This window comes from Chelon labrosus (genome assembly GCF_963514085.1).
Source record: "Chelon labrosus genome assembly, chromosome: 17".
Classification (NCBI taxonomy): Eukaryota; Metazoa; Chordata; class Actinopteri; order Mugiliformes; family Mugilidae; genus Chelon; species Chelon labrosus.
Window position 1 is genome coordinate 16497252 of NC_140350.1, and position 23693 is coordinate 16520944.

Genomic DNA, 23693 nt, shown 5'->3' on the forward strand with positions numbered 1-23693 from the left:
ATCCTACTTTCTAGCCAAGGTATTGTAGCTTTAGTCTCTAGTGTAGGGGTGCTAGTGACAAACATAGTCCACACAGAAAACATTTATTTTGTACCGTGTTCATCACAGAACACAAATGTTGCCGTAATCAAGTTTGGCCGCTATGCTAATGGCATCAACAGCATCATACAAAATTTCCTTTTCATTTTATCAGTTATATCTGTGACTCTGACAGCTTGAGCAGGAAGACGTTCCACAGTACAGTGAATCAGATTGAGATTAGTGATCGAGGGTTATGATTAGGTTGTATGAACACATCACAGATCTTAACATTTGAATCTTTGACCGTTTCTAAAGCACGTTTCTGTTCCTCAAGAGTATCCCTGTTTGGGAACCTGTGCTGGTTGTATTAGATGTTTGTGGGGGATTAAGATAAGATAAGTAACCTAACTTGTATGCACACCTGTTTTTACTGTGTTATATAAAGCTCACCCAGGTTTGCAGGTGACTCAGTCTAACAGTAAAGACCCAGCGAGAAGATGAAGATCACACTGTTATTCCTGATGCTTCTGCTTTGCTTTGTTGCATCTAAAACCCAAGAACCCTGTAAAAAAGATATCCAAGATGTGCCTGCCATGGGACTGCCATGAGTGCTGAACAGACGGTGGAGATCAGCTCCCTAAAAGGTACAGTATTTTGTCAGGTAATGAGACAAGAAAATAGTGTAAAGAAGGCTTCCACTAAAAGGTAGTATGAAGGATGAAGGATGCATTCAAATTAAACCAACTTTTTTTTTTTTTTTTAGATCGCATAGCAAACCTGGAGAAGCGGGAGGCTGAGATTGACAAGATGAAAAAAGGTATCACAATCAGCTTGTTACATCTTCTATAAATCAGTAGAAATAAATGACATGTCTCTCTTTCTCAGCCAATCAAGTGGCTTTCTCTGTTTCTCTGGTGTCTGACGGCCAAGTGACTCTTGGACCCTACAACAAACACACCACACTTGTCTACAAGTACGTTGTTACAAACGTTGGAAATGCCTACAGTCCACTCACAGGTAATCTCACTAAACCAGTGTCAGTCTGATTCACAAATGCTGTTTCTGTCGACATTTTAACCGACAACAGCTAATGTCCCACAGGTATTTTCACGCCACCGGTGAAAGGAGCCTACCAGTTTGAGTGGTACGTAGGTGTCCATGGACACATTGCCAGTGCTGGGTTGTTCCTGAATGAGCAGCTCGTGTTTTTAGCATGGGAGCAACAGAAGGAGCACTTTGGGACGGCTTCTAACGGCGTCACGCTGATTCTAGAGCCTGGAGATAAAGTGACCGTGCGTCTCTGGGCTGGCACTAAGACATTTGACAACGTGAATCACCACTCTACCTTCAGTGGTCGTCTGCTTTTCAGCATGTGAGATGGAAACTCTGTCTGCTTCCCATGTAATGCAGCAGCTTAGTTAAATAATCTGGATCAAATCTAAAATAAAATACACATAATAATGACTGACAATAATGATTTAAGAGCATCTTGATTTTTTGTTGTTTTCTTGATTGTCGTTTAATTAAAGAATAAACGCATCACTGGAAAAAATCCCATTTGTTGTACCTTTGTGGTGGGGCTTGGTCTAATAGCACTAGTGGGCAAGTCTTTAAATGGGTCGGTAGTGAATTTTACATTGTGGCTTACCAACAATCAGTCTACATCCTCTCCTGTCAGTTTATAATGGCACTGGATATCTTTGCCGAAAGGGATCACTCAGGTGAGGACTCCGAATAATCTCTAAAGCAAAACAGTGCTCTTCTGAGGGAGCCGAGCCACAAAAAGCAGAATCTTTAAAAAGAGGCCTACCGCCCACAGCATTTTTAGCAGTGAAATTTAACACATTGTAAACACAGCGTATTTTGCTGGCACAATACCAAACTCACAATGTACCAAACTCCATTTAGAAACCAGGTTTAGATAGAGTGTACATCACATGACGATAACAGATGTTGAAGAGTAACCCAAGACAAACCAGGATGTAACAAAGCAGTAATTATGAGGTTGACGTTTTCATTTGCTTGCATGTTAAAAAAACAGTCAATCTGTTAAAGTATGAGGAAAATCAAACTTGAGAAAAAAACCTGGACAATCTCCCTAACCATAAAAAATGTTGTTTTCCACTTGGCTTTATTCAGTTGAGAGCACAGAGTCACATATTTTAGGGTCTTTAGATACTAACTTCAGGAAACTTGTTTCTTGCAAAGGAATGCTAGTCATCTGCCTACAATTAAAAACAAGTTGTTTTCCAACGTTTTGTATTCAGTTATTTAGTTGAGATGACATAGTCTACTTACTAGCTTAGCTTGCTTAGCTTAGATTCCCATGGCGAGTCACTAGAACCCCTAAGGAAAGCTAGTCTCTAGCCTGAATAGTCGCACATGTTTAGGAAATGTTTAGTCACATGTTTAGGAAAGTAATTGTCTAGTGAAGGGATCCTTGTCACTAGTCCAGGGATGCCTGTCTATATCTTACAGATGCTAGTTGTATACCTTTATTAGAAAGCCAGTTTTTTTCCTTTGTTCTTTATTTATTTGAGTGGATTGGTTACCAGTCATTAAGAGATGCTAGTGAGTAGCAGGACGCTCATTTCTAGCTATGAATCCTACTTTCTAGCTAAGGTATGGTTGCACTAGTCTCTACTTGGGGGTGGCTCAGTAGGTATAGCAGGTTGTCCACGAACCAGAGGGTTAGCGGTTCAATCCCTGGAATGTGCCACATGCCGAAGTGTCCTTGAGTAAGACACTGAACCCCCAGTTGCTCCCAGTGCGTGGCACTGGTGTGTGAATGTGTGTGTGCTTGTGTGAGCGAATGGATAGATGCATCTGTGACAGTAAAGCGCTTTGAGTACCAACAGGTAAAGCGCTATATAAAAGCAAGGCCATTTACCATTTATCATTACTGTAGTGGTGCGAGTAACTAACATAGTCCACACAGAATTATTTTAATGATCATGAACAGAGAAAACATTTTATTTATTTATTTAATTTAATTTTTATTTATTTATTGCATCACAGAACACAGATGCTGCCGTAGTTTGGCCGCTATGCTAGAATAGCATCAACAGTATCATACAAAATCTCCTTTTCACTTTAGCAGTTATATCTGTAATTCTGACAGTTTGAGTAGGAACACGTTCCACAGTAGGCTACAGTGAATCAGATTGAGATTAGTGATCGAGGGTTATGATTAGGTTGTATAAACACATCACAGATCTTAACATTTGAATCTTTGACAGCTTCTAAAACACGTTTCAGTTTCTCGAGAGTCTATCCCAGTTTGGGAACCTGTGCTGGTTGTATTAGATGTTTGGGGATTAAGATAAGTAACCTCCCTTGTATGTGTTACACCTTTAAGAATGAGGCGATGTTCACTCTTGTGCACATATTTATTTTCTGTGGAAAAACATTAAACAGGCAGTGTCAGCATTACGAGTGCCCTCCTTAGCGTATACACTTGGATTCACACAGCACGTACTGACTACTTCTTCATGCTCTAGCGTCAGCTACTGATGTGAGACTTAGAGCGCCCTCTATTGACAAACCTCTGTTCAACAGGGTAACATAACTGACTTAAAACACTCATTTCAAACATCTTCCAATACAGTAGTATACAATATTTTAATATTTTTCTGTCTATTCAAACACCCAGTGCCACATATGCACACCTGTTTTTACTGTGTTATTTAAAGCTCACCCAGGTTTGCAGGTGACTCAGTCTAACAGTAAAGACCCAGTGAAAAGATGAAGATCACACTGTTATTCCTGATGCTTCTGCTTTGCTTTGCCTCATCTAAAACCCAAGAACCCTGTAAAAAAGATACCCAAGATGTGCTGAGAGAGATGACTGCTGTGAGTGCCGAACAGAAGGTGGAGATCAGCTCCCTAAAAGGTACAGTATTTTGTCAGGTAATAAGACAAGAAAATAGCGTAAGGAAGGCTTCCACTAAACAGTAGTACGAAGGATGAAGGATGCATTCAAATTAAACCAATTCATTGTCTTTTTGTTTGTTTTTTTAGGTCGTGTGGCAAACCTGGAGAAGCGGGAGATTGACAAGATGAAAAAAGGTATCACAGTCAGCTTGTTACATCTTCTATAAATCAGTAGAAGTAAATGACATGTCTTTCTTTCTCAGCCAATCAAGTGGCTTTCTCTGTCTCTCTGGTGTCTGACGGCCAACTGACTCTTGGACCCTACAAAAAACACACCACACTTGTCTACAAGTACGTTGTTACAAACGTTGGAAATGCCTACAGTCCACTCACAGGTAATCTCACTGAACCGGTGTCACTCTGATTCACAAATGTTGTTTCTGTCGACATTTTAACCGACAGCAGCTAATGTCCTACAGGTATTTTCACACCACCGGTGAAAGGAGTGTTTTTAGCATGGGAGCAACAGAAGGACCATTTTGTGGCTTCTAATGGCATCACGCTGATCCTAGAGCCTGGAGATAAAGTGACCGTGCGTCTCTGGACTGGCACTAAGATATATGACAACTTGTTTCACCACGCTACCTTCAGTGGTCGTCCGCTTTTCACCATGTGAGACGAAAACTGTCTGCTTCCCATGTAATGCAGCAGCTTAGTTAAATAATCTGGAAATAAAATACACATAATAATGATTGACAATAATGATTTAAGAGCATCTTGATTTTTTTGTTGTTTTCTTGATTGTTGGTTAATTAAAGAATAAACGCATCACTGGAAAGAAAATCCTGTTTGTTGTACCTTTGTGGTGGGGCTTGGTCTAATAGCACTAGTGGACAGGTAGTGAATTTTACATGGCACTGGATCTCTTTAAAGGGATCACTCAGGTGAGGACTCCAGATAATCTCTAAGGCATTAGATATACTATGGAGGACAACTCTAAAATGTAAGACACATGTCTAAAACTGTCAAGAGGAAAAAGAGAACAGCTGTACCTCCCATCACTACGGTCAATGATCCCCACATAGGACAACTATCTCTATAGTCTTCACCTGTCTGAGTTACAGTTAAGTTTTTTATGATGTTAAACACATCCAAGCCCGGCTAAACTTTTCAAAAAACTACATCCAGTCTCCCAGAACCATGTAGAAATATGTGTAAGTCTTGTCTGATGAGGCCAAGATGGAAAAGTCTGATTCTGAGAATTTTTCCAGAATCACTTTGCTTGTTTAGCGTCCTTCGTGAACAGCTTATTGTGATGACGCTCTGTCACGGTCAGTTGAGTTTTCCACTTGCAAACGACAAACAAGCGGCAACCAGAGCTCCGTCAGCACATCTCTGAACGGCCATTAACCCTCCTTGGGCGGCAGAGGAGGTGTGCTGAAGTACCTCATTAGGGCTCAAGATTATCCTCACGGTGTGGTTGCAATGTAGAGAACTTCCCAGAATATCCCATCAATATTTGAAGCTACACTGTCGAGTATCTGTGGTTAGTTGGTTGTATTTGTGCAGAGGAGGATGGTACAGTTCACATTTTCTCACCCAGATATCAGAACTTTTGTAACTCTATTTCCAGAATCACAGCCTGAGCATTGACACTGAAAAACAGTGTGAGAAGAAAACCTTTAACAACATTTAAATATGCAAAAATCCAGCTTTTGGGCAGTGGAGCATCTGTTTTTAGTTTGTTAATTATTGACTAACTGTTAGTTCTTTTTGTGTTTTTCACACACAGGAACACATGTCATGCAAAGAAGTATGATTTAGTTCATATTAAGATGTAACATAGCCAACACACACCAGTTAAAGCAAAAAAAATAAATAAAAATAATTAAATATCATGATGACAAAAGATCTAGGATATTTTGTCCATTTTCTGTTTTCCAGAAGTTGCAACAAGCGTTCAGTTTAACACTTGGTTCTGGGAGTCAGTTCAGTTCATTTTCATTTTTTTCCTCTAAATGCATTGTGTTGTTATTCAGTTTTAAAACAAATGCTGTAAAAGTTCTCATATGATTTATCTTTGTTAGATTATTTAAACATCATAAAAAACGGCTGATTTGGGAGGGCAGTGGCTTTGATGTTCCTAAAGGACTGGAACTGTCAATCATCATGATGTCACATCCTGTTTTTATAGGGTTAAATAACTAAAACTAAAATCTTCAGAAAAATGGACACGAGAACATACAACAGCTTTATATTAACTGTCTTAAATTTTAAATAACAGAAATCATCTACTAACATGGAAAGGGTGGGGCTTATGACCTACACTGCAGCCAGACACCAGGGGGAGCTCTACATGTTTTAGCTTCACTTTATAGGAGTTGTAATCGTGTCCGCTTTTTATACAGTCTATGGATGTGCAGCCAATTTATACCCACTGCTAAAATACTAAACTTGATTGTTCTTTTGTTGTCCTTTGTTTTCTTTTTCATCCTTGCGGTTTTTAATATTAAAACACAAACAGGAGTCTCTTTATGACATCTATAAACCTTGTTCCAAATACAAGATACAGCTAGTTTTTAAACTACTGAGCTCAGCAGAAGGAGCAGGAGGTTAATAGCTGATCGGTATTTGTCGGAGGTGATCAGATCATGTTGGCTCATTAGCTTCTATTTGTTTTACTAAGTGCTGTAAACCAGTCAATCAGAAGTAAACTGTGTCACTTAACAGTATGCTGATTGTTTACCTGCACACACACACATTTGTGTTGTCATCACTTTTCAAGAACTTTACATTGACTCATTTCCTGGAGTCTTAACCATAACTTTAATCCAAGCCTTTACTTTTAAATTCAGTAATTTACAATTAAACAGATTTTCTTTGTGTCCTCAGAAGGAAGTCGAGTCTCCGTAAGTCTAAATCAGACATACGTCCCCACAATGTGCATTGAATATGCTCAACAGAGACATGGAGACATGGGGCCGGGGGCGTGGCCAGGTGGAGCATAGAGTATAAATACAGATGAAGCCCTCCATTCTGCCTCACACCAACCATCTGATCCTCCTCTTCATCAGAATCACCTCCTCCTTCTCGTACCTTCTCCTCCAACTCAGCAGGTGAGTGGTGATCCTTTCTGTCCTCCATCGATTAGTCTGAGCCGATATTACGTTGGTATTTAACGATTAAAATGTGTGCGTTCAGCTCTCTTCCAGCATGGCGGCTCTTTGGCTCCAGACCTTCTCCATGTTGGTCCTACTGGTTGTATCGTGGCCAGGCTCCCAGGCCGTCGCCCCGCCACAACACCTGTGTGGCTCCCACCTGGTCGACGCCCTCTACCTGGTCTGCGGGGAGAGAGGCTTTTTCTACGACCCCAAGAGAGACGTGGACCCTCTGATGGGTGAGACCTCTAACAGAATAAAACCAGCAACCAATTTAGTTTTTAGTCTTTTGAGGAAAATTATTTATTATTATTAAATGTGGAAGCAAGCAAGGGTCATCTCTGGTTACGTTATGTCTCTTTTTGGTAGTTTGATTCACTATCCTTCAACATATATTATGAGACACTTAATAGTAAAACTCCTATGAGGACAATGACATATGGCTGTTTTTTTGGAGACACTTCATACCAAAGTTTTGGTGCTTTAGGTCTGTATCTGGTTGGTCATTCAGAAACTGATCCATGATACTAATACGCACTACCCAACTTTGATAGTGATTGGGGAGGATTTCTGTCATGGGTCCCTGTCAACCATGTAGATGTAGATCTAGATACACAATCAACAATACAATACAATAAAAAAAGTCTTTCTATCAGGATGATAACTTTCTGTTTGTTCCATTAGGTTTCCTCCCTTCTAAGATGAGTGGAGCTGCAGCAACAGGTGGCGAGAACGAGGTGGCCGAGTTTGCGTTCAAGGACCAGATGGAGATGATGGTGAAGCGAGGCATCGTGGAGCAGTGCTGCCACAAGCCCTGCAACATCTTCGACCTGCAGAACTACTGCAACTGAACAGCGCTCAGCCAAGCTTTGCTTAGCCTAGCCAAGCCTAGCATAGCTTAACTTTTTGGCTAACTTAGCCCAAATCGCGCCTCCACCTCCACCCCTTCCCCTCTGCATCAGAAGATCAGCAGCGCTGTCCTCTCTCTGAAAACCAACTGCTGTCAAATGAAGTGCTGAGAAATGGATGAAACTATTTTTCCTAGAAAATAAAGTTTTGTGGATTGAACCAATATCAGGAATGTGTGTTTAATCTGTGAGTGTTTAGTACTCTCTTTATTTTCATACGTTGAGTTAACTGACTCAAGTCAAAATAAGAGAATTTTAAATTACCCTGATATAGTACTATGAGTCTGGTTTAAACTCCATATGGATTTCATTATGAGGCTTGTTTTAACTAGTGAAGAAGAACAAATACCTCTGCAATGATGTGTATGACTACTGTAACTCTTCTGTCTTCACCACATAAAGCCACGCCCACAAATGGTCTGATCAGTTCCCAGTGGAGAGACTCCAGAGCAACAGGAAGCCACTTGAACCACATTAAAGTTTGTTAGTCTGGGCTCGAAATCTGACTTTTGTCTCACCTTATAAAAATATTTTTAAAAACATTTGATGTACATAAATAAGGCAAAAGTTTAATTTTATATTCTACCCTTGAAAGAAAATAAACAAAGGTAAATTAAGCTAAATCAGAATGGCCTCTGATCGGTGGATCTTATGTGGTTAAACTGCCTTTTAACTGATGAAGAAGAGAAAAGAGAATAGTTTGTTTAATGTATTCCACTGTGGGATAAATTAAAGAATTATCTTTGTCGCTATCTCATCTTTGACAGTAATGTACTTTTAGCTGTTAAGGTCTACTTTACATGTCAGCATAAATTGAATAATGAGCTCTCTATATAATGGATAACCTCTCATTCCTGTGGCATCTGCAGGTCCCTTTGCAGGAACTGCAAGAGGAAAAAAGAAGTTCAGAAAATTCCTCACCATGACATTTCAGAAAATAATGAGTTTTATCACTGCATGCGGAAATAATCTCTCCACACTTCTTAACCCCTTAAACACAACTTTATTTCCTGCACATGTCTGTCCCTCTGACTGGGTCAACAGGGTTGGGTTTAATCAAAATCATTAATGTTGGGTTATTCACATCCAAGCTGGAGGAAAGGTAAAGGAACCACAAACACTTTTTTTGTTTACATTTCCCTTTTTTTTTTTTCATTTGATTGTTTTGCTGATTCATGGACATGTGTGGGATGTTATCTCTTCATCATGTAAGCAGGTGAAAGGTCTAAAGTATTTGCATGTCTGCTGCTGTGAACCTGGTGCACATGTGTTAAAATGAGCTCAAGTGAAACAGGCTGCACAAACAAGTCCATCGGTATCCAAAAAACATTTGCCTTGGAGGTGTTTCATCCAAGTCGCCAGGTTTTATTATTTTGTTTTGTCTGCGCTGGTTTGGTTCCTTGCCTCAGACAAAAAATAAAAATAAATAAATACTTACTTAAATACTACAACAACTGGAAAAGGAAAAGTCCACTGACTGACATTATTTTTTGTTCTCTTTGGAGGCCACCTTCTTGTATTTATGCAATTTGTGGATGCCAGGTCAGACACAGTTCCTCCTTTTTGTCTGCAGTACAACAATCCTGCAGGTTTCTGGTGCCGTGGTGCCCCCTGGTGGCCGCAGAGGTCACTGATTTTAATACATCTCCATTACTGATCCAATGGCTGTGATCACAGATTGATCGTTTCTATGGAAATCAAATATAATGATGTGATCAGACATACTTTAAAACATCAATCACTGTAGAACTTTATCGTTGAAGAGGTTCCGGTGATGAGGAGAAACAAATCTACTGGCAATAGAACTGAAGAAGAAGGAGGAGGAGGAGATTGAGGAAGATGAGGAGGAGGAGGAGGCAGAGGAAGAGAGAAGAACTTAAAAAAGTAAGAGGAGGAGGAGGATAAGAAAAAGGAAGAGGAGGAGGAGGGAGGGAGAGAGAAGATAAAAAAGCAGATGAGGAGGAAGAAGTAGAAGAAGAAAGTGGAAGAGGAAGAGGAGAAAAACTCAAAGAAGAATTAGGAGGTGGAGGAATATGAGGAGGAGGAGAAAAGAAGAAAAAGTTCAAAGAGGGAGAGGAGGAGGAGGTGGACGGGGAGGAAAAGAAAAGCAGTTGAAAGAGAAAGAGGAGTCGGAGGAAGGCAGGGGGGAGAAAATGAAGAAAAAGACTTAGTAAATGGATGAGTTTGGCAAAGAAGAGGAGGAGGAGGGGGAGGAGCAGGAGGCAGAGGAAAAGAGGAGGAAGTAGAAGAAGAAAAGAAGAGAAGGATAAAAGAGAAGAAGTTGAAAGAGGAAGAGGAGAGGGTGTAAGGAGAAGAAAAAGAAGGAAGATGAAGAGGAGAAAGGGGAGAATGAGGAAGAGAAGGAGAAGAAGGTGGGGGAAGAAAACGTTGAAGAAGAATGAGGAGGAGGTGAAAACTGGAGGACAAGAAGAAGTAATGTCTCATTCTTATTTGACACCACTGAAATCTTTCAATAGAAGAAGAAGATGACCTGAGGAGCAGCTAGCAGTACCAGCAGTGAACACTAGGTGGCTGACATTTATCAGATGACCACTTTAGCTTGAATGAAAAATTATTCAGACCTCCCAGCATGGTACTCCTTTATTACTTTTATTTTATTATTGTCAGAATTTACCTGTATATTGTAACGTCTAAACAACAAGAAAACGGAGAAACCAGGAAATATGTTATATTATTTTATATTATTTTTCATTTCTGTCTTGAAACAGAGACACTGTGAGGATCGCTGGGTGCCCTGGTATTTATATTTTGCCCTGGGGCCCCAGACGCCTTTGCTCCGGCCGTGCTGGAAGTGGCTCGTCCCGTCGGGGCGGGGTCAGGTGTTTCAGGTGTTTGTGTCGTGTTCCCATACTCTGTGAGAAGAAAGGAGGGTGTAAATGAGCGGAGTCGGATCACTCTTACTGTCCGAGGCCTCACCTGAGCCCAGGTGTTTTCTGATAAAGGCTCTAGACTCCTTTTTAGGGGATTACTTGATTATTTTATCAGTTTTAAGACCTACTTCCTGTTTTTGTGGCTCCGTTGCGTCTAACTAAACAACACGATGCGAGATGTGCACCTGAATGAGGAGACGTGCCGGAACGGTGAGGACAACTTTTATCACTTTAAACTTCATTTCTGTCTTCATGTTAGCCTTGGACATAGCATGTCTTAATGCTTAATCCTTGGAAACAAACTCATCAGGAAAATATTGATGACTTTATTCCTCCAATCTTCACCACTGAAGCTATTACTGATCATTATTTAATGTTAAGTTAATTCAAATGTAAAATACATTTTGGAGAAGCTACAGCAAGAGCATGAGCTATTTCACTCTTCTTTATTTCAACATGACGACTGATCGATTATCAGAATAACACTTATCTTATTGATAAATGTGAATGAGTAAAAATCCTTAATTTTAGCTGTATATTTGAAGTTTTTCTTTTAATTTCTATTCCACTTCTTTATCTATCAGCTGCTTATTGACTGTTTATTGAGCTGCTTCTGCAAAATCTGCTTGTTTCAAACTCTTTTGCTGCTCCTTCTCTTGAGTCACAACATTTATTGCTGAGCAACAGCAGACTTTTTTTTTCTCGTTAAATCAATTCCAATTTCAGATTTCTTCACATAAGTTGATGTAAATCATCAAACTATTAAACTTCTACCTTAAAAGACCTTGTTCTGGATTTCAGGAGAGTCTAAACACTCATCGGTGCATTCAAAGTCACACTCAGGGTTAAATCTGAGACTGGAAACTCTGATAATGATCCTCGTAGCGGCAGAATTTGCCAAAAAATAGTAACGTTTTTAGGTTTTCCTCTGTGTCGCAGTAAATCTTTTAAAGTTCTCTCTATGTGTGTGTTCAGTGCAGACAGGAGCTGCTAAGAGCTAATCCGGTTTGACTTTTAATGGTCTCCGTTCACAAAATCATAAGGAAATAGAAGCTAAACGGAGATCCCAATAAGAAGCTTGTTTCCTCATTATTTGTCTCTTATGTCTTCTGACCTCTGACCTTCATCTCCATGTTTTGTTTTTTGTTTTTTTTTAGTTTATGACTTAACCATTTAACTTATTGCTGCCCCTCCATCTGGAATCCAAACACTGTTTTTCCTCGTTCAGCTTTATCAGAGCTGCCCTCAGTGTGTTGACAGTGTCAATATTAAACTGGTTTTCCCGGCGCTCTCTCCTCATGTTACTCTGACACTGGCCCGACCAGAGTTTCACCATCCTGCAACAGCTCTCACAAAACAAACACAAGGACTCGCTCCGCAAATATCCTGGAGAGTCGGGGGAGCAGAGGGACTCTTGTTGCAATCAGCTTCATTTGTTTCTGCGACATTCAGCATCAAACTGATTTCTGAAACAATTAAGAAAATATTTTAAGTCTGTGTCAGACTTCTAATTTTCCTGCTGAGCAGTAATTAATGGACAATCTTGACACAATCTGATTTTAGAACACTGAAGTGCTTTAACTGTAGTGACTGAGGGTACCTGAATGCATCAAAAAAGGATAAAACAGGTTAAAACTAAGTAGATTTGAATATATATAGCTGTTAGCTGTTGGTTAAGAGCTCCACGGTCAGAATCTTTTAAAAGGCTCCTGTTGCTAATGAACAGACATCACTTATTCAGGTGATAATTTCTAATAGTGGTTGAATGAATAAGTTAAACTCCTCTTCCACAGATCAGCCTAGTCTTTAAAGGGGAACTACTGTTTTTTACAACCTGGACCTTATTTCTGGCATAAAATACGATCATTTACTCACCCATATAACTTTGGTGTTATTTGGAGTCATTCGTCAGATATTTAGATTCACGTATATCCATATAGGTGAAGTGACTGAGGCACCGCAACCGCAATATCTGACAAACGACTCCAAATAACACCAAAGTTATATGGGTGAGTAAACGATCGTATTTTATGCCAGAAATAAGGTCCAGGTTGTAAAAAAACAGTAGCTCCCCTTTAATGTGACCCAGGACTCATTGTGTGTTCGAACTACCAAAGGAATGAGGTCAGATGTGTCCCAGACCACCTCCACATGTGGACTGACACTAGATAAGCTGGTCATTTGTGATCAGATTGTCCAGGACTGATATCAATGTAAGGTCTGAATGGGGCCATGTTCAGTATGTTATAAAAATATAGTATAGGAAGAGTTTCTTAAGTCATATCTCAAAGAAAGAACGAGTTAATGAGTTAAATAAATTAATATTCCAGATAGTCCAGATAAGATTAAAACAGTTTTTCTGCTTTTTCTTGTTGAAATATGTTGTTTTCCAAAATTTTTTTTTTTTAATGAATTAAACCTCAGTTATTCAATCCATCTTTTTGACAGTTAGATCTTTAAATGTCTCGGGTCTGGAACTAACCACTGACTAAATAAATCCTCTACAAGTTTCTTGAAGAGCTCAGTGTGGCGTCTCGGACCATCACCATCTTGCTGTTACCTGGTTTTCTAACATTTTCGCCCTCTGCAGGGTCTGTGGTGAGGTTGTGGTGTGGCTCTCAGTCTTCAGTTTGTTCAGTCGCCGGAGATCAGACCTACGCAAACCTGAACAACGGCACGCAAATAACAGGTACGCTTTTAATCCGGATGTGTTTTTACTTTTAACTTTATTCATAATGAATTCCAGTATTTTATTATTTCATTGTCTGATTTTCACTTTCTAAACCCAAAAATATCAAAATAAGTTTATTGTATATGATAACAAACACTCATACGGCCATAAAAGTTTGAGACTGACAGTGAAGATGTTCCCATTTTGCATATATTTTGGATTTAAAACAAACCATTTTTCAGTGAAAAGCTGAATCGGTGAAAATCATCCACGCACGTCTCAACGCTTGAATCTATGACGCGTAAACATCAACCGTTACGAGCCATACGTTCGACCTTCTCTGCCGCAGGAAGTCAACGAGCTGCGACTTTAACGAGTCTCCGCTTCTGCTATTGTTGCCATTGTTCTTCACCCCCTTCGTTGGTGACGAGTTCCTGAAACTGAATTTCCAGGAGGTGTTCTGAGCCGCACGTTCTCCCGGGACAGACGCTGTGCAGCAGATCGAATGTAACGAGGCAAACAGTGCAGTCGCTGACGTCCACTGTTTGCTCTTTATATCTGTGCTGCTCCTCATCTGTGGAGAACGTGATGTCAAGTTAGTGTCAAGTGTCAAAAAAGGCATAAAATCAGATTAAAGCCACACTTTAAAGAAACAGGCTGAGCTCGTGACCACCAAGAAATCAAAAAGAGAAGACTGGCAGACTGAATCAAAACAATAACCACATCATGTGTCAATTTTATTTTGGCCTTCAGACTTCCTCAGCTGGAACAATGCAGCAAAACAGAAGAAGAAGAAGCGATTTAATGCAGCAGAAATCAACTAATATGAATTTAAATAAAGAGAACAAACTTCATATTTGGTGTCAGGCGACAAAAATCAGAAACACTGTGATTTTTGGTCCTTTGAGGTTGGCCTTTGTTTGCCGATAGTTCTTTGTGTGTGTCCAGGCCTTAACATGTTCTTGGCCTCATTTGCAAAACAAGATCTATACGTTGCTCATGTTACAGTGTAATGATGGAAACATTCATTCATTTTCTGTAACCGCTTGTCCTCCGGAGGGTCGCGAAGGGGCTGGAGCCTATCCCAGCTGTGGTTGAGCAAGAGGCGGGGTACAACCTAGACAGGTTGCCAGTCTATCGCAGGGCTAAGACAGAGAGACAGACGACCATTCACACTCACACCAGAAACATCAGTTAACCTAATGAGCATGTCTTTGGATGATGGGAGGAAGCCGGAGTAGCCAGAAAGAACCCACGCAACCACAGCCTGAACATGCAAACTCCACACAGAGAGGCCCCAGTCAGTCGGTCGATGGATTCAAACCCAGAACCTTCTTGCTGTGATGCGTCAGTTCCATAATGGAAGCAAATATTTAAAAATAAAATGCTGGAAGTGTGCATTTTTGTCTCTTTGTTGTGTCTTTGTAGTTGTTCTGCGTCTCTTTTTAGCCATTTATTGTCTACTTGTAGTTGCTTTTAGCCTCTTCGTCCTCTGTCCTGTAGGACTCATTCAGTAATGGTTCATTCAAATGTGACATTTGAATCAAAATGTCACATGTCTGTGTAGACACGTGAAGCTGCAGCAGGTTTACACTCAGGCCAGAATTCTGTCTTGTGGGAATAGTAAACAGTGACTGGTCAGTTTGTTTCTTTCTTTTATCAGGAAAACTTTGTTCAAAAAGTCTTTGGTTTGATAACCTTAATAAACACAGGCTGCTGGTTAACACCCTCATGAACACACACTGAATCTTTGTCTCCAGATGAACAGACAAACAACACTTACAACCTGTGGCTCGGCCTGGTGCTCGCCCTGATGTCGGCCTTCCTGATTGGTGGGAGCGTCATACTCAAGAAGAAAGCTCTTCTCCGATTGGCCAGCACCGGTCACACCAGAGCAGGTAAGGAGAGGTTTCTTTAATGTTGCTGTCATTTGAACACCGCCCTGCCAAGCTCGAAGAGTAATAATGACATGGTTGTAAACGTCATGTGGCTGCTGTCGGAAAAGCCAAATAAGTTTTAGCAAACAAGACATTTGTCAAGAATTTCCTAATTGCTTAATGACACAGCCCATAGTGAAATCCAGATGGAGAGTTAACAGACTCTGGTTCTGATTGAGTCTACTGTCCTGCTGCTCCAAATGTGGATTAATACTCCTTCTTTAATTAAACACTACAGCTGTCGCACACTTTAAAATAAAGCAGAAAACTCTCACATCTTGGCTGTCAAACTGTCCTTAAACGCAGCAGCAGAAGCAGCAGCAACAGCTAGGATCCTTGTATTAATTTAATCATCTTCTAATTATCTCATAACCTGAGGATGAATTCTTTCTATGGCAGGTGATGGAGGTCATGGCTATCTGAAGGACTGGCTGTGGTGGGGAGGCCTCTTAACCAGTAAGACTTCTATTTCTAACTAAAGAGTCTTTGTTTGTCCAGTTCCTTTTCTATTGTTTTTATTTCTGTGGTGACTTCCTATTTTGAATATTACTGATTTTGACTCTAGTATTTCACTGATAATCTGAATAAACCACCTCAATGAGTTTAGACTGCTGGGTCAGCTGTAGAGGGTCTGGTGTAAAGCTTCTCTCTGGCTGGAATAAATCCATTCGGAGGAGTTTCCGGGAGGGACAGAAACATGAAGGTAGAAAAACAACCAGTTGTTGAAACAAGTGTTTGAAAAGATGAACCAAGCTGGAATCCATTTGGACAGCTACGTTGGAGATGTGGAGACTTGGTCATCTTCTTCTACTCTAACAACTCAGGACCAGGCACTAACATAGAGCAGAAACTACATCTCTTCCTCTTTCTCTTCTTCTACTTATTCCTCTTCTTCTACTGAGTCAATTCAGGATTGGAGATAAAGTATTTTTCCTCCTTTTCTCGACTACTTCTACTCCAGTCATTTCTCACAAATGAACCTAAGTAGAACACTGTTAGCCCTGTTAGCACCACCAAAACAAGGTCAGGACTCTGTCAGACCTCTGAAGGTGTCCTATGGTATCAAGAAGTCCATGGCAGATCCTTAAAATCCATCAAGAGGAAGTTGCAGGAGATGGTGTCATGGTAGCTGCCAGCAGTTCCCTTTACCTCCAGTCTTTGTGCTAAGCTGTCCACGACGCACAGAAATGAAGTCCATGTTCTTTAGACAAAGAACCATTTTATTCTAATCTATTGTAACATTATCACTGATGGTATCAGGAGTCAAATGTCCGCTCTCTCTCTGCAGTGGGAGCAGGAGAGGCCTGTAACTTCGCCGCCTACATGTTTGCTCCGGCCACACTGGTGACACCGCTGGGCGCTCTGAGCGTCCTTATCAGGTAGTTTTCACATTTCAGTTGTGGCTTTCATCACGGGGTTGTGTTTCAACTGGATAGTCCTTTGACCAGTCAGAGACTGAGTGGCATTTACTGACGTGTTCTTAAGAAACGTTATCAGCCTTTTTCCAAGTTCTGTTCAAATTCAAACTGAAATCTGACCAAATTCAATCCAAATACCTGGATGTGTTCTTGACCTTCCCGGTTTTGGCTAGGACGCATCCGGGATGTAACTTGTGTGTCCTTGCTACGTATCCCAGAATGCATTTCAGGTGTGTCATCACATATGTTGCTGTTCCAATTCCAAAATGGCCATCCTCCAGAGTCCAAACCAGCAAGTACGCAGGTCTAAACTTTGTGTGCTCTGTATTGAAAAGGGGCCAAACTAAAATCCTTAACCTTTAGATGACGTGTATGACTACTGTTACTCCTCTGTCCGTTACCACATTAAGTCCCGCCCCCAAACAATCTGATTGGTCCGGCAGATCTTTGCTGGAGCAGAATCAGTTCCCAATGAAGAGGCCCCAGAACAACTTTCCACCAGAAATGAACTGGACAGGAGAAGTTCGTGTGGCTTCCAGGCGATAAAATTCATATTTCTTTTTCTGTATTGAGTGATTAATGCTGATTTATGACTTTCCGTGTGTTTTTCAGTGCAGTTCTGTCCTCCTACCTGTTGGGGGAGGTGTTGAACGTGGTGGGGAAGGTCGGTTGTCTGCTCTGTGTGCTGGGCAGCATCTTGTTGGTGATCCACGCTCCACAGGAACAGGAAGTGACATCATTACAGGACATGACCAATAAGCTGCTGGAGCCTGGTGAGCGCCTACATGTAATTCCCTGAAGTATTGAACAAATCTGTGAATTTAACTAAAAATCTAATAAATACTGTAAATCTCTGTGTTTTAGGTTTCCTGGTGTACGCGGCCGTGGTGCTGGTGCTGTGTTCGGTGCTAATTTTTTATTTCAGCCCTCGGTTCGGTCGAACAAACATCCTCATCTACATCGGCATCTGCTCGCTGCTTGGAGCCTTCACCGTCTCCTCCGTGAAGGGCCTTGCCATCGTCATCAACACCGGTGAGAGAGACCGGGAACTCCCAATAAAATCAGTTATTAATAATACCAAAACTGATTATCTGGGTCTCACGGCGCCTGGATATATGAGGCAGCAAGTTGAAAGTGTTGTCCTCAAAGTTGATGATGGAAGCAGGAAAAACGCTGGAGTGGAAGAATTTGAGAGACTTTGAAAAGGATTAAAATGTCACTAGACTAAGACTAGTGGTCATCATAGGTTCTAGGATTTAGGTATTAGTACAGCTAACAAGAGTCCAAACCAAACCTACTGAACATAGGCGGAGGAATATTGTTGATGCTCTTGTGTGGTGTTCTTAGTCTGCAGTGGTCAGTATATCTATCAAAAGTGGAAGGAAAATAACCGGAGACAGGGTCATGGATGATCAAGGATCGCTGAGTCTGACCCATGTGGTTTATTATCCAAAAGACGAGCTACTGGAGCTCAGACTGTTGAAGAAATTGACGCTGGTTCTGACAGAAAGGAGTCCAAACACTCAGTAGATTGGTTTAGTTTGGGGCTGTGTAGCTGCATACCTGTCAGGGTGTCCACGCTGACCCCTAACCTCTCATGAAAGCTCCTACAATGGACATATGAGAACTAGAGACATGGAAGAAGAAGAAAGTGGCTCTGGTCTGAGAGACGACATTCAGAACATGAATAAGATCATCAATGTCACTGTAGCTTCACTGGTTGGTAGTTTTAATGTTGTGGCTGTTTTTCACCCATACTCCTAAATGTTGTAGACTAGTCTGTCTCTGGAAGACATTCACTGCTAGTTGACTTGAAAAGGATCCCTACAGGTTGCACTACTGTAAGAACCACAGATAAGAGTTGTGAAATGTGAAAAAAGTGTGTGCTACACACACCAATCAGCCATAACATTATGACTACGTTCATAATATTGTGTAGGTCTTCCTTGTGCCTCCAAAACAGTTGTGACTCATCAGAGAATGGACATGGGCCTTCTGAGGGTGTCCTGTGGTGTCTGGAAGAATGTTGTTAGTAGGGGCCTTTGGGTCCTATGGGTTGAGAGGAGGGGCCTCTGTGGATCATCCCACAGATACTTTTATCAGTTTGGGATCTAGTGAATTTGGAGGCTAGGTCAACAACTTGTGCTGTTCTTCATGTTTTTTGAGTCGTTCTAAAGCTGCTGCCATCAAGGAGTGTCATTGTTACGGGGTGGGGGCGCCTGATTTGGTGTAGGTGGGTGCTACATGTCTAAATAACATCCGCACGAATGCCAGGTCCAAAAGTTTCCCAGCAGAACATTGTATTGTCACAAGATGATCAACGTTATTTACTTCTCCTGTCAGTGGTCATAATGTTGTGGCTGATTGGTGTACACCTGAATCTCCCACTTGGATTGTGAGCAATGTCGGCCCCTTACTTTAGACTAGATCTAACACTCTATCTTCACTTTGTGTTTTCAGTGTTTTATGACATTTCAGTGCTCGCAAATCCCCTCACCTGGATCCTGCTTCTGACTCTCATCGTCTCCATAGTAACACAGGTAACATTTATTCACCGCTTTACAACTTGGAGAAGCACATTTTAGGACTGTTTTGTCCTCTAATATGTCCCTCTGTCTCTCTGTCCAGGTGAACTACCTGAACAAGTCTCTGGACACCTTCAACACCCTGCTGGTCTATCCCATCTACTACGTCCTCTTCACCACCGTGGTTCTGACCACCTCCATCATCCTCTTTCAGGAGTGGAGGGGCATGTCGGCCGTGGACGTTGTCACCACACTGGGAGCCTTTGTGGTCATAGTGGTGGGTGTGGCCATGCTGCACCTCTTCAGAGACTTTCAGGTAAACAATCCTTCCCTCCAGATGGTCATAGTTCTTTGGTTCAGGGTTAAACTAGTCAATGAATAGTGGACGGGTATCCAGGAAGTTTGATTTAAACATTCACAGTGTCCAGTCCGGATCCAAGTTTAGACAGTATTGTATGGAGGAAATACCCATGAATGACTCTGTCAGACTTATCAGTGTTATCTCTAATCCTACATCATCACAGGCTTTAGGAATACAAAATGTTCAACAAATTGATGTCTGTTAATGCAGCTAACCATGAAGCAGCTGACCAATCAGCTTTCCCAGCCGGTGGAGAGCGAGGAGCTTAAGGAGGAAGTTGTAGCCAATAGAGGAGGAGGAGGGCAGAATAAAAAGGAGGATAAATACGGACTGATGGACAACATGGTGATAGAGAGTCTGCCTCCCATGAGAGATGATGGGCCGAGAGTCTTCATCATCAGCTGAAAGGAGGCGGAAGGACACAGGGGTTTGTGTTTCCTGCCTGGACTCATCCTCACTCGGACTGTTACTGATAATGTGCACTTTCTTTTAAGGCCTCAGGTTTGACATTATTCCAGTTCACTGTTTAGGTCCGCCAAATTTCACAAACGGCGTCGCTTAAAAAGGTTTTGTGTCCTTCAGAATGATCTACATTTCTTCATAAAAATGACTCAAAAACATTGGCAGATTTTCACTCAAGTCCTGAAAGTAGACAAAGACAACCCAAAATGAATCATTTTTATGTATGTGAGTTGAAAAACCCTTGTTTCCAGTATCTGATGTGACCTCCTTGTGCAGCAGAGGAATTTTAGCTCATTCCTCAGAACAGAACTTCACTTCACTTCTGAGATGTTGGTGGGTTTCCTCACATGAACTGCTTGCTTCAGGTCCTTCCACAACATCTCTATTGGATTAAGATCAGGAATTTGACTTGGCCGTTCCTAAACATTCATCTTGTTCGTCTTTAACCGTTCTTTTGTAGAACGACTTGTGTTCTTGGGCACGTTGTCTTGCTGCATGACCCAGTTTCTCTTCAGATTCAGCTCATGGACAGATGTCCTGACATTTTCTAATAGAATTCACTGGTATGATTCAGAATTCTTTATCTGAGCTCCTCAGAAAGCTCTGTTCCACAAACATGCGTTGTGAAGATCAGACTGAGACAAATCCCTGATTTATTTAAACTAAACCAGGAACTGAACGAGACCTGAGTCTCATTTCATTGATGGAAACACTTCTGAACACATGGACTCTGATTTGACCTTGAAATATTAACTTTTAATCCTAGAGGTTCACCTCATGCTCATTTTCCTGGATAAACAAATACAGAAGTATAATATTTCTGTTTCATTGGTTTCTCTTTGTCTACTCTTGGTACTTATGTGACAATCCACAGATGTTTTGTGTAATTTTTATGCACAAAATGTAGAAACTGCTGATCCGTACAAAGTCTTTTAAGTGGCACTGTCTAACAAATCACCCCAATCTTCCGTAACATACGTACAGAGACTCATTTACACAGGGACAGTTGATGAAATTCAGAGTTGTAGTGATGATGGGAAAAAAACAGGAATGAAGGGAGCAAATTTGAACTAATTGCAACCAGTGGGAGTGACTGACCAAGCGGATTGATATAGACACAAACACATAGTTTAGTTAATTTTTAAGACTACGATGTAATATTGATGAAACTTTGAACATTTGCACATGTTAAAAATCTGTATGTAAATGAAAACGCTGCTGGAGAATTTACCGCCGTCAAACTTGAGATTTCCCAACTGAACTAACTGAAGGGATGCGGGTTTTTGTTATTCAGAAGATTCGCTTCTGTTTTTGATTCCAGGGACAGAGTAGAGTGATACATCTGTGCTCTTCCTCTGGTTTTAAAGCTTCGTTGCCTTTTAGATTGAGTTCCTCTGTGCTGACGGCTGCCGTCTATGAAGCGAGACAAACACAAAAGGATCCTATGATCCTGAACAGTCTACTTCCTGTTACTGATTCGCTGGAGATCGATCACGTTAGTGTTTGCTGCTGAAGACGTTTCAGCTCATGAAGCTCAGAGGAACAAGTTCAAGACGTTACTCTGCTCGAACGAAATGCAGAAGTTGTATTTATGGTTTAGGTTATTTTCAAACGTCTTAATGTTTTAATCAAAGTCAGATCATTTCAATGAAGAACTGTAACCAGGAACTATTTTTATATTACTTTATTTCTGTTTCTGCTCGTTATATATAAATATTTTTTAGAATAACAAATTTTTTGGTTTTATTTCTTAATGTTTGTTGTCAGTGTAAAAAATTAAATAAAGAAACATTTTACTGTGAAAACCTTCATCAGCTTTTGTTTTCAGTCCAGAAACGTCTTTATCAGTTCAGAGTTGAAGATAAAGATGAAGAAAAACTACTTCTATGTTTGTAAAAGAGAGATTCAACGACAAAAACAAAACAAAGAGGAGAGAATACAACAGAAATCATTGCTAATTTGGTATTTTGCAATGATGTATGCATAATATTACATAAACAGTGCATAATATATTACATATGGCATAATATGAGAGCAGACCATTAATATGTTATGTAGTATAGCAGTATTGATGTATATGAATATGGATGTAAACCAATAAATTGCTCAATTGTAATAACATAAATAATATTTTCAATAATAAAAAGTTTAGTTTAATAGTGTCATAGTGAAGTTTTTTAAGAACTAAAGCATAAGTGACAAAACAAATATCTAAGCACTTCTCCTCATCCTCCTTTTTGTTCTCCTTCCAGTTTTTCTTTTGCTTCCTCATTTCCTCCTTTATTAGAGCTGTCGGATGGATTCTCTTCACACCTTTGGTGTCAAATATATCTTTAATATTCTGTTCAGTAAGAAAGCTCTTACATGAAAGTGTATGAAATTAGAAACTACCACAGTCAAGGACCGGACCAGTGTTATTGGAAGTATTACATTTACCTCGAGATTCTGAAAAAAGACAAGTTTTATTACACCTGGAAACCACTTCTTAAATGTGTATCATCGTCTTTTCATTTTTGTGCTTTAGTTTCATTATTGCTACCTTCATCCCAGGGTTTGGTCTTATTTTAATGACCACTTTGAGTCTTCTTATCCTTGTGTGTTGCTTTGACTGGGTCGTAATAGTCTTATCTCAGACTTTGGATGGAAGCGTACGGTTAATTCCCCTTGGTTCAAAGCTAATTAAGCTGTGTTATTAATTGACATCGTTAGTAACTGTTGTTGTAATTAGCCTGAATACTGTTGCCCCTCATTATTATTTTGTCTTTTTAAGTGTGTCAAATGTTCCTGTGAGAAGTGAAGGTGAAATTCAGAGGTAGAGAGGATTTTTAATTCAGTGTCATTATTTTGTGTGTTTCCCATATTTTATCATTTTTTCTTTATTTTTCTTCTCCAAACAGTAGAAAAATAAGACCTTGTTGGGAAAAAGGGGTGCAACTTATTTGCAAAACAAGCTTAGTATAAAAAAATGAATAAAAAAAATCTCACAGTGAAGTTGTCTAAATGTTTAAAAGATGACTGCAGCAATACTGGAATATTTCATCTAAGTTCTGACTGTGAGATAATCATGTGTAAACTATTTTTTTTTCTCCCACATCATCGCCCTTTTCTTCTTGCTTGTTGACCGGTGTTGATCAGTACACTCTGCTGCTGCTGCTGTGGGAAACACTGTGGGAGTGTTGGTGTTCCGTCGCTAACCTCGGTGGACTCATTATCCAGCACAACAAGGAGATAGAGTGTCAGACAGGAAACCTCCTGCAGTCACCGGCTTTCTCTTTCACACGGACGCTGCAGAGGAATTTAAATTGCAAATAAGAGTGACATCCAGCAGCAGCAGAAGCAGCAGCAGTACAGCAGTCTGACATACAACAAAAAATACCACTCTCTTACAAGACAAGGTTATGCATCTAAAAATACATACATAGACATGAGTGATTATATGCATTTTATAAATGTTAATAAATATTATTC

The 23693-nt window shown here is 40.5% G+C and overlaps 2 protein-coding genes across 2 annotated transcripts; both read left to right on the forward strand.

The window, feature by feature from the left end:
• Positions 1-7089: 7089 nt before the first annotated feature.
• On the forward strand, positions 7090-7903 carry ins (preproinsulin; the record flags this gene model as incomplete). Its single annotated transcript, XM_084564538.1, has 2 exons — positions 7090-7291; positions 7737-7903. The coding sequence occupies exons 1-2, from the start codon at positions 7108-7110 to the stop codon at positions 7901-7903; spliced, it is 351 nt and encodes a 116-aa protein (XP_084420664.1). The 5' UTR covers positions 7090-7107.
• A 2928-nt stretch (positions 7904-10831) lies between these two features.
• On the forward strand, positions 10832-22022 carry nipal4 (NIPA like domain containing 4). Its single transcript, XM_084565112.1, has 10 exons — positions 10832-11061; positions 13442-13540; positions 15283-15420; positions 15859-15915; positions 16748-16838; positions 17490-17650; positions 17742-17909; positions 19338-19417; positions 19506-19718; positions 19974-22022. The coding sequence occupies exons 1-10, from the start codon at positions 11022-11024 to the stop codon at positions 20166-20168; spliced, it is 1242 nt and encodes a 413-aa protein (XP_084421238.1). The 5' UTR covers positions 10832-11021; the 3' UTR covers positions 20169-22022.
• The last annotated feature ends 1671 nt before the right edge of the window (positions 22023-23693 follow it).

Bases quoted from the DNA above. Each gene is read 5' to 3' on its own strand.
- nipal4 (XM_084565112.1), top strand. From the start codon at position 11,022: ATGCGAGATGTGCACCTGAATGAGGAGACGTGCCGGAACG. The intron at 11,062-13,441 runs GTGAGGACAACT...CGCCCTCTGCAG, and splicing joins TGAGGAGACGTGCCGGAACG to GGTCTGTGGTGAGGTTGTGG. The intron at 16,839-17,489 runs GTAGTTTTCACA...TGTGTTTTTCAG, and splicing joins GCTCTGAGCGTCCTTATCAG to TGCAGTTCTGTCCTCCTACC.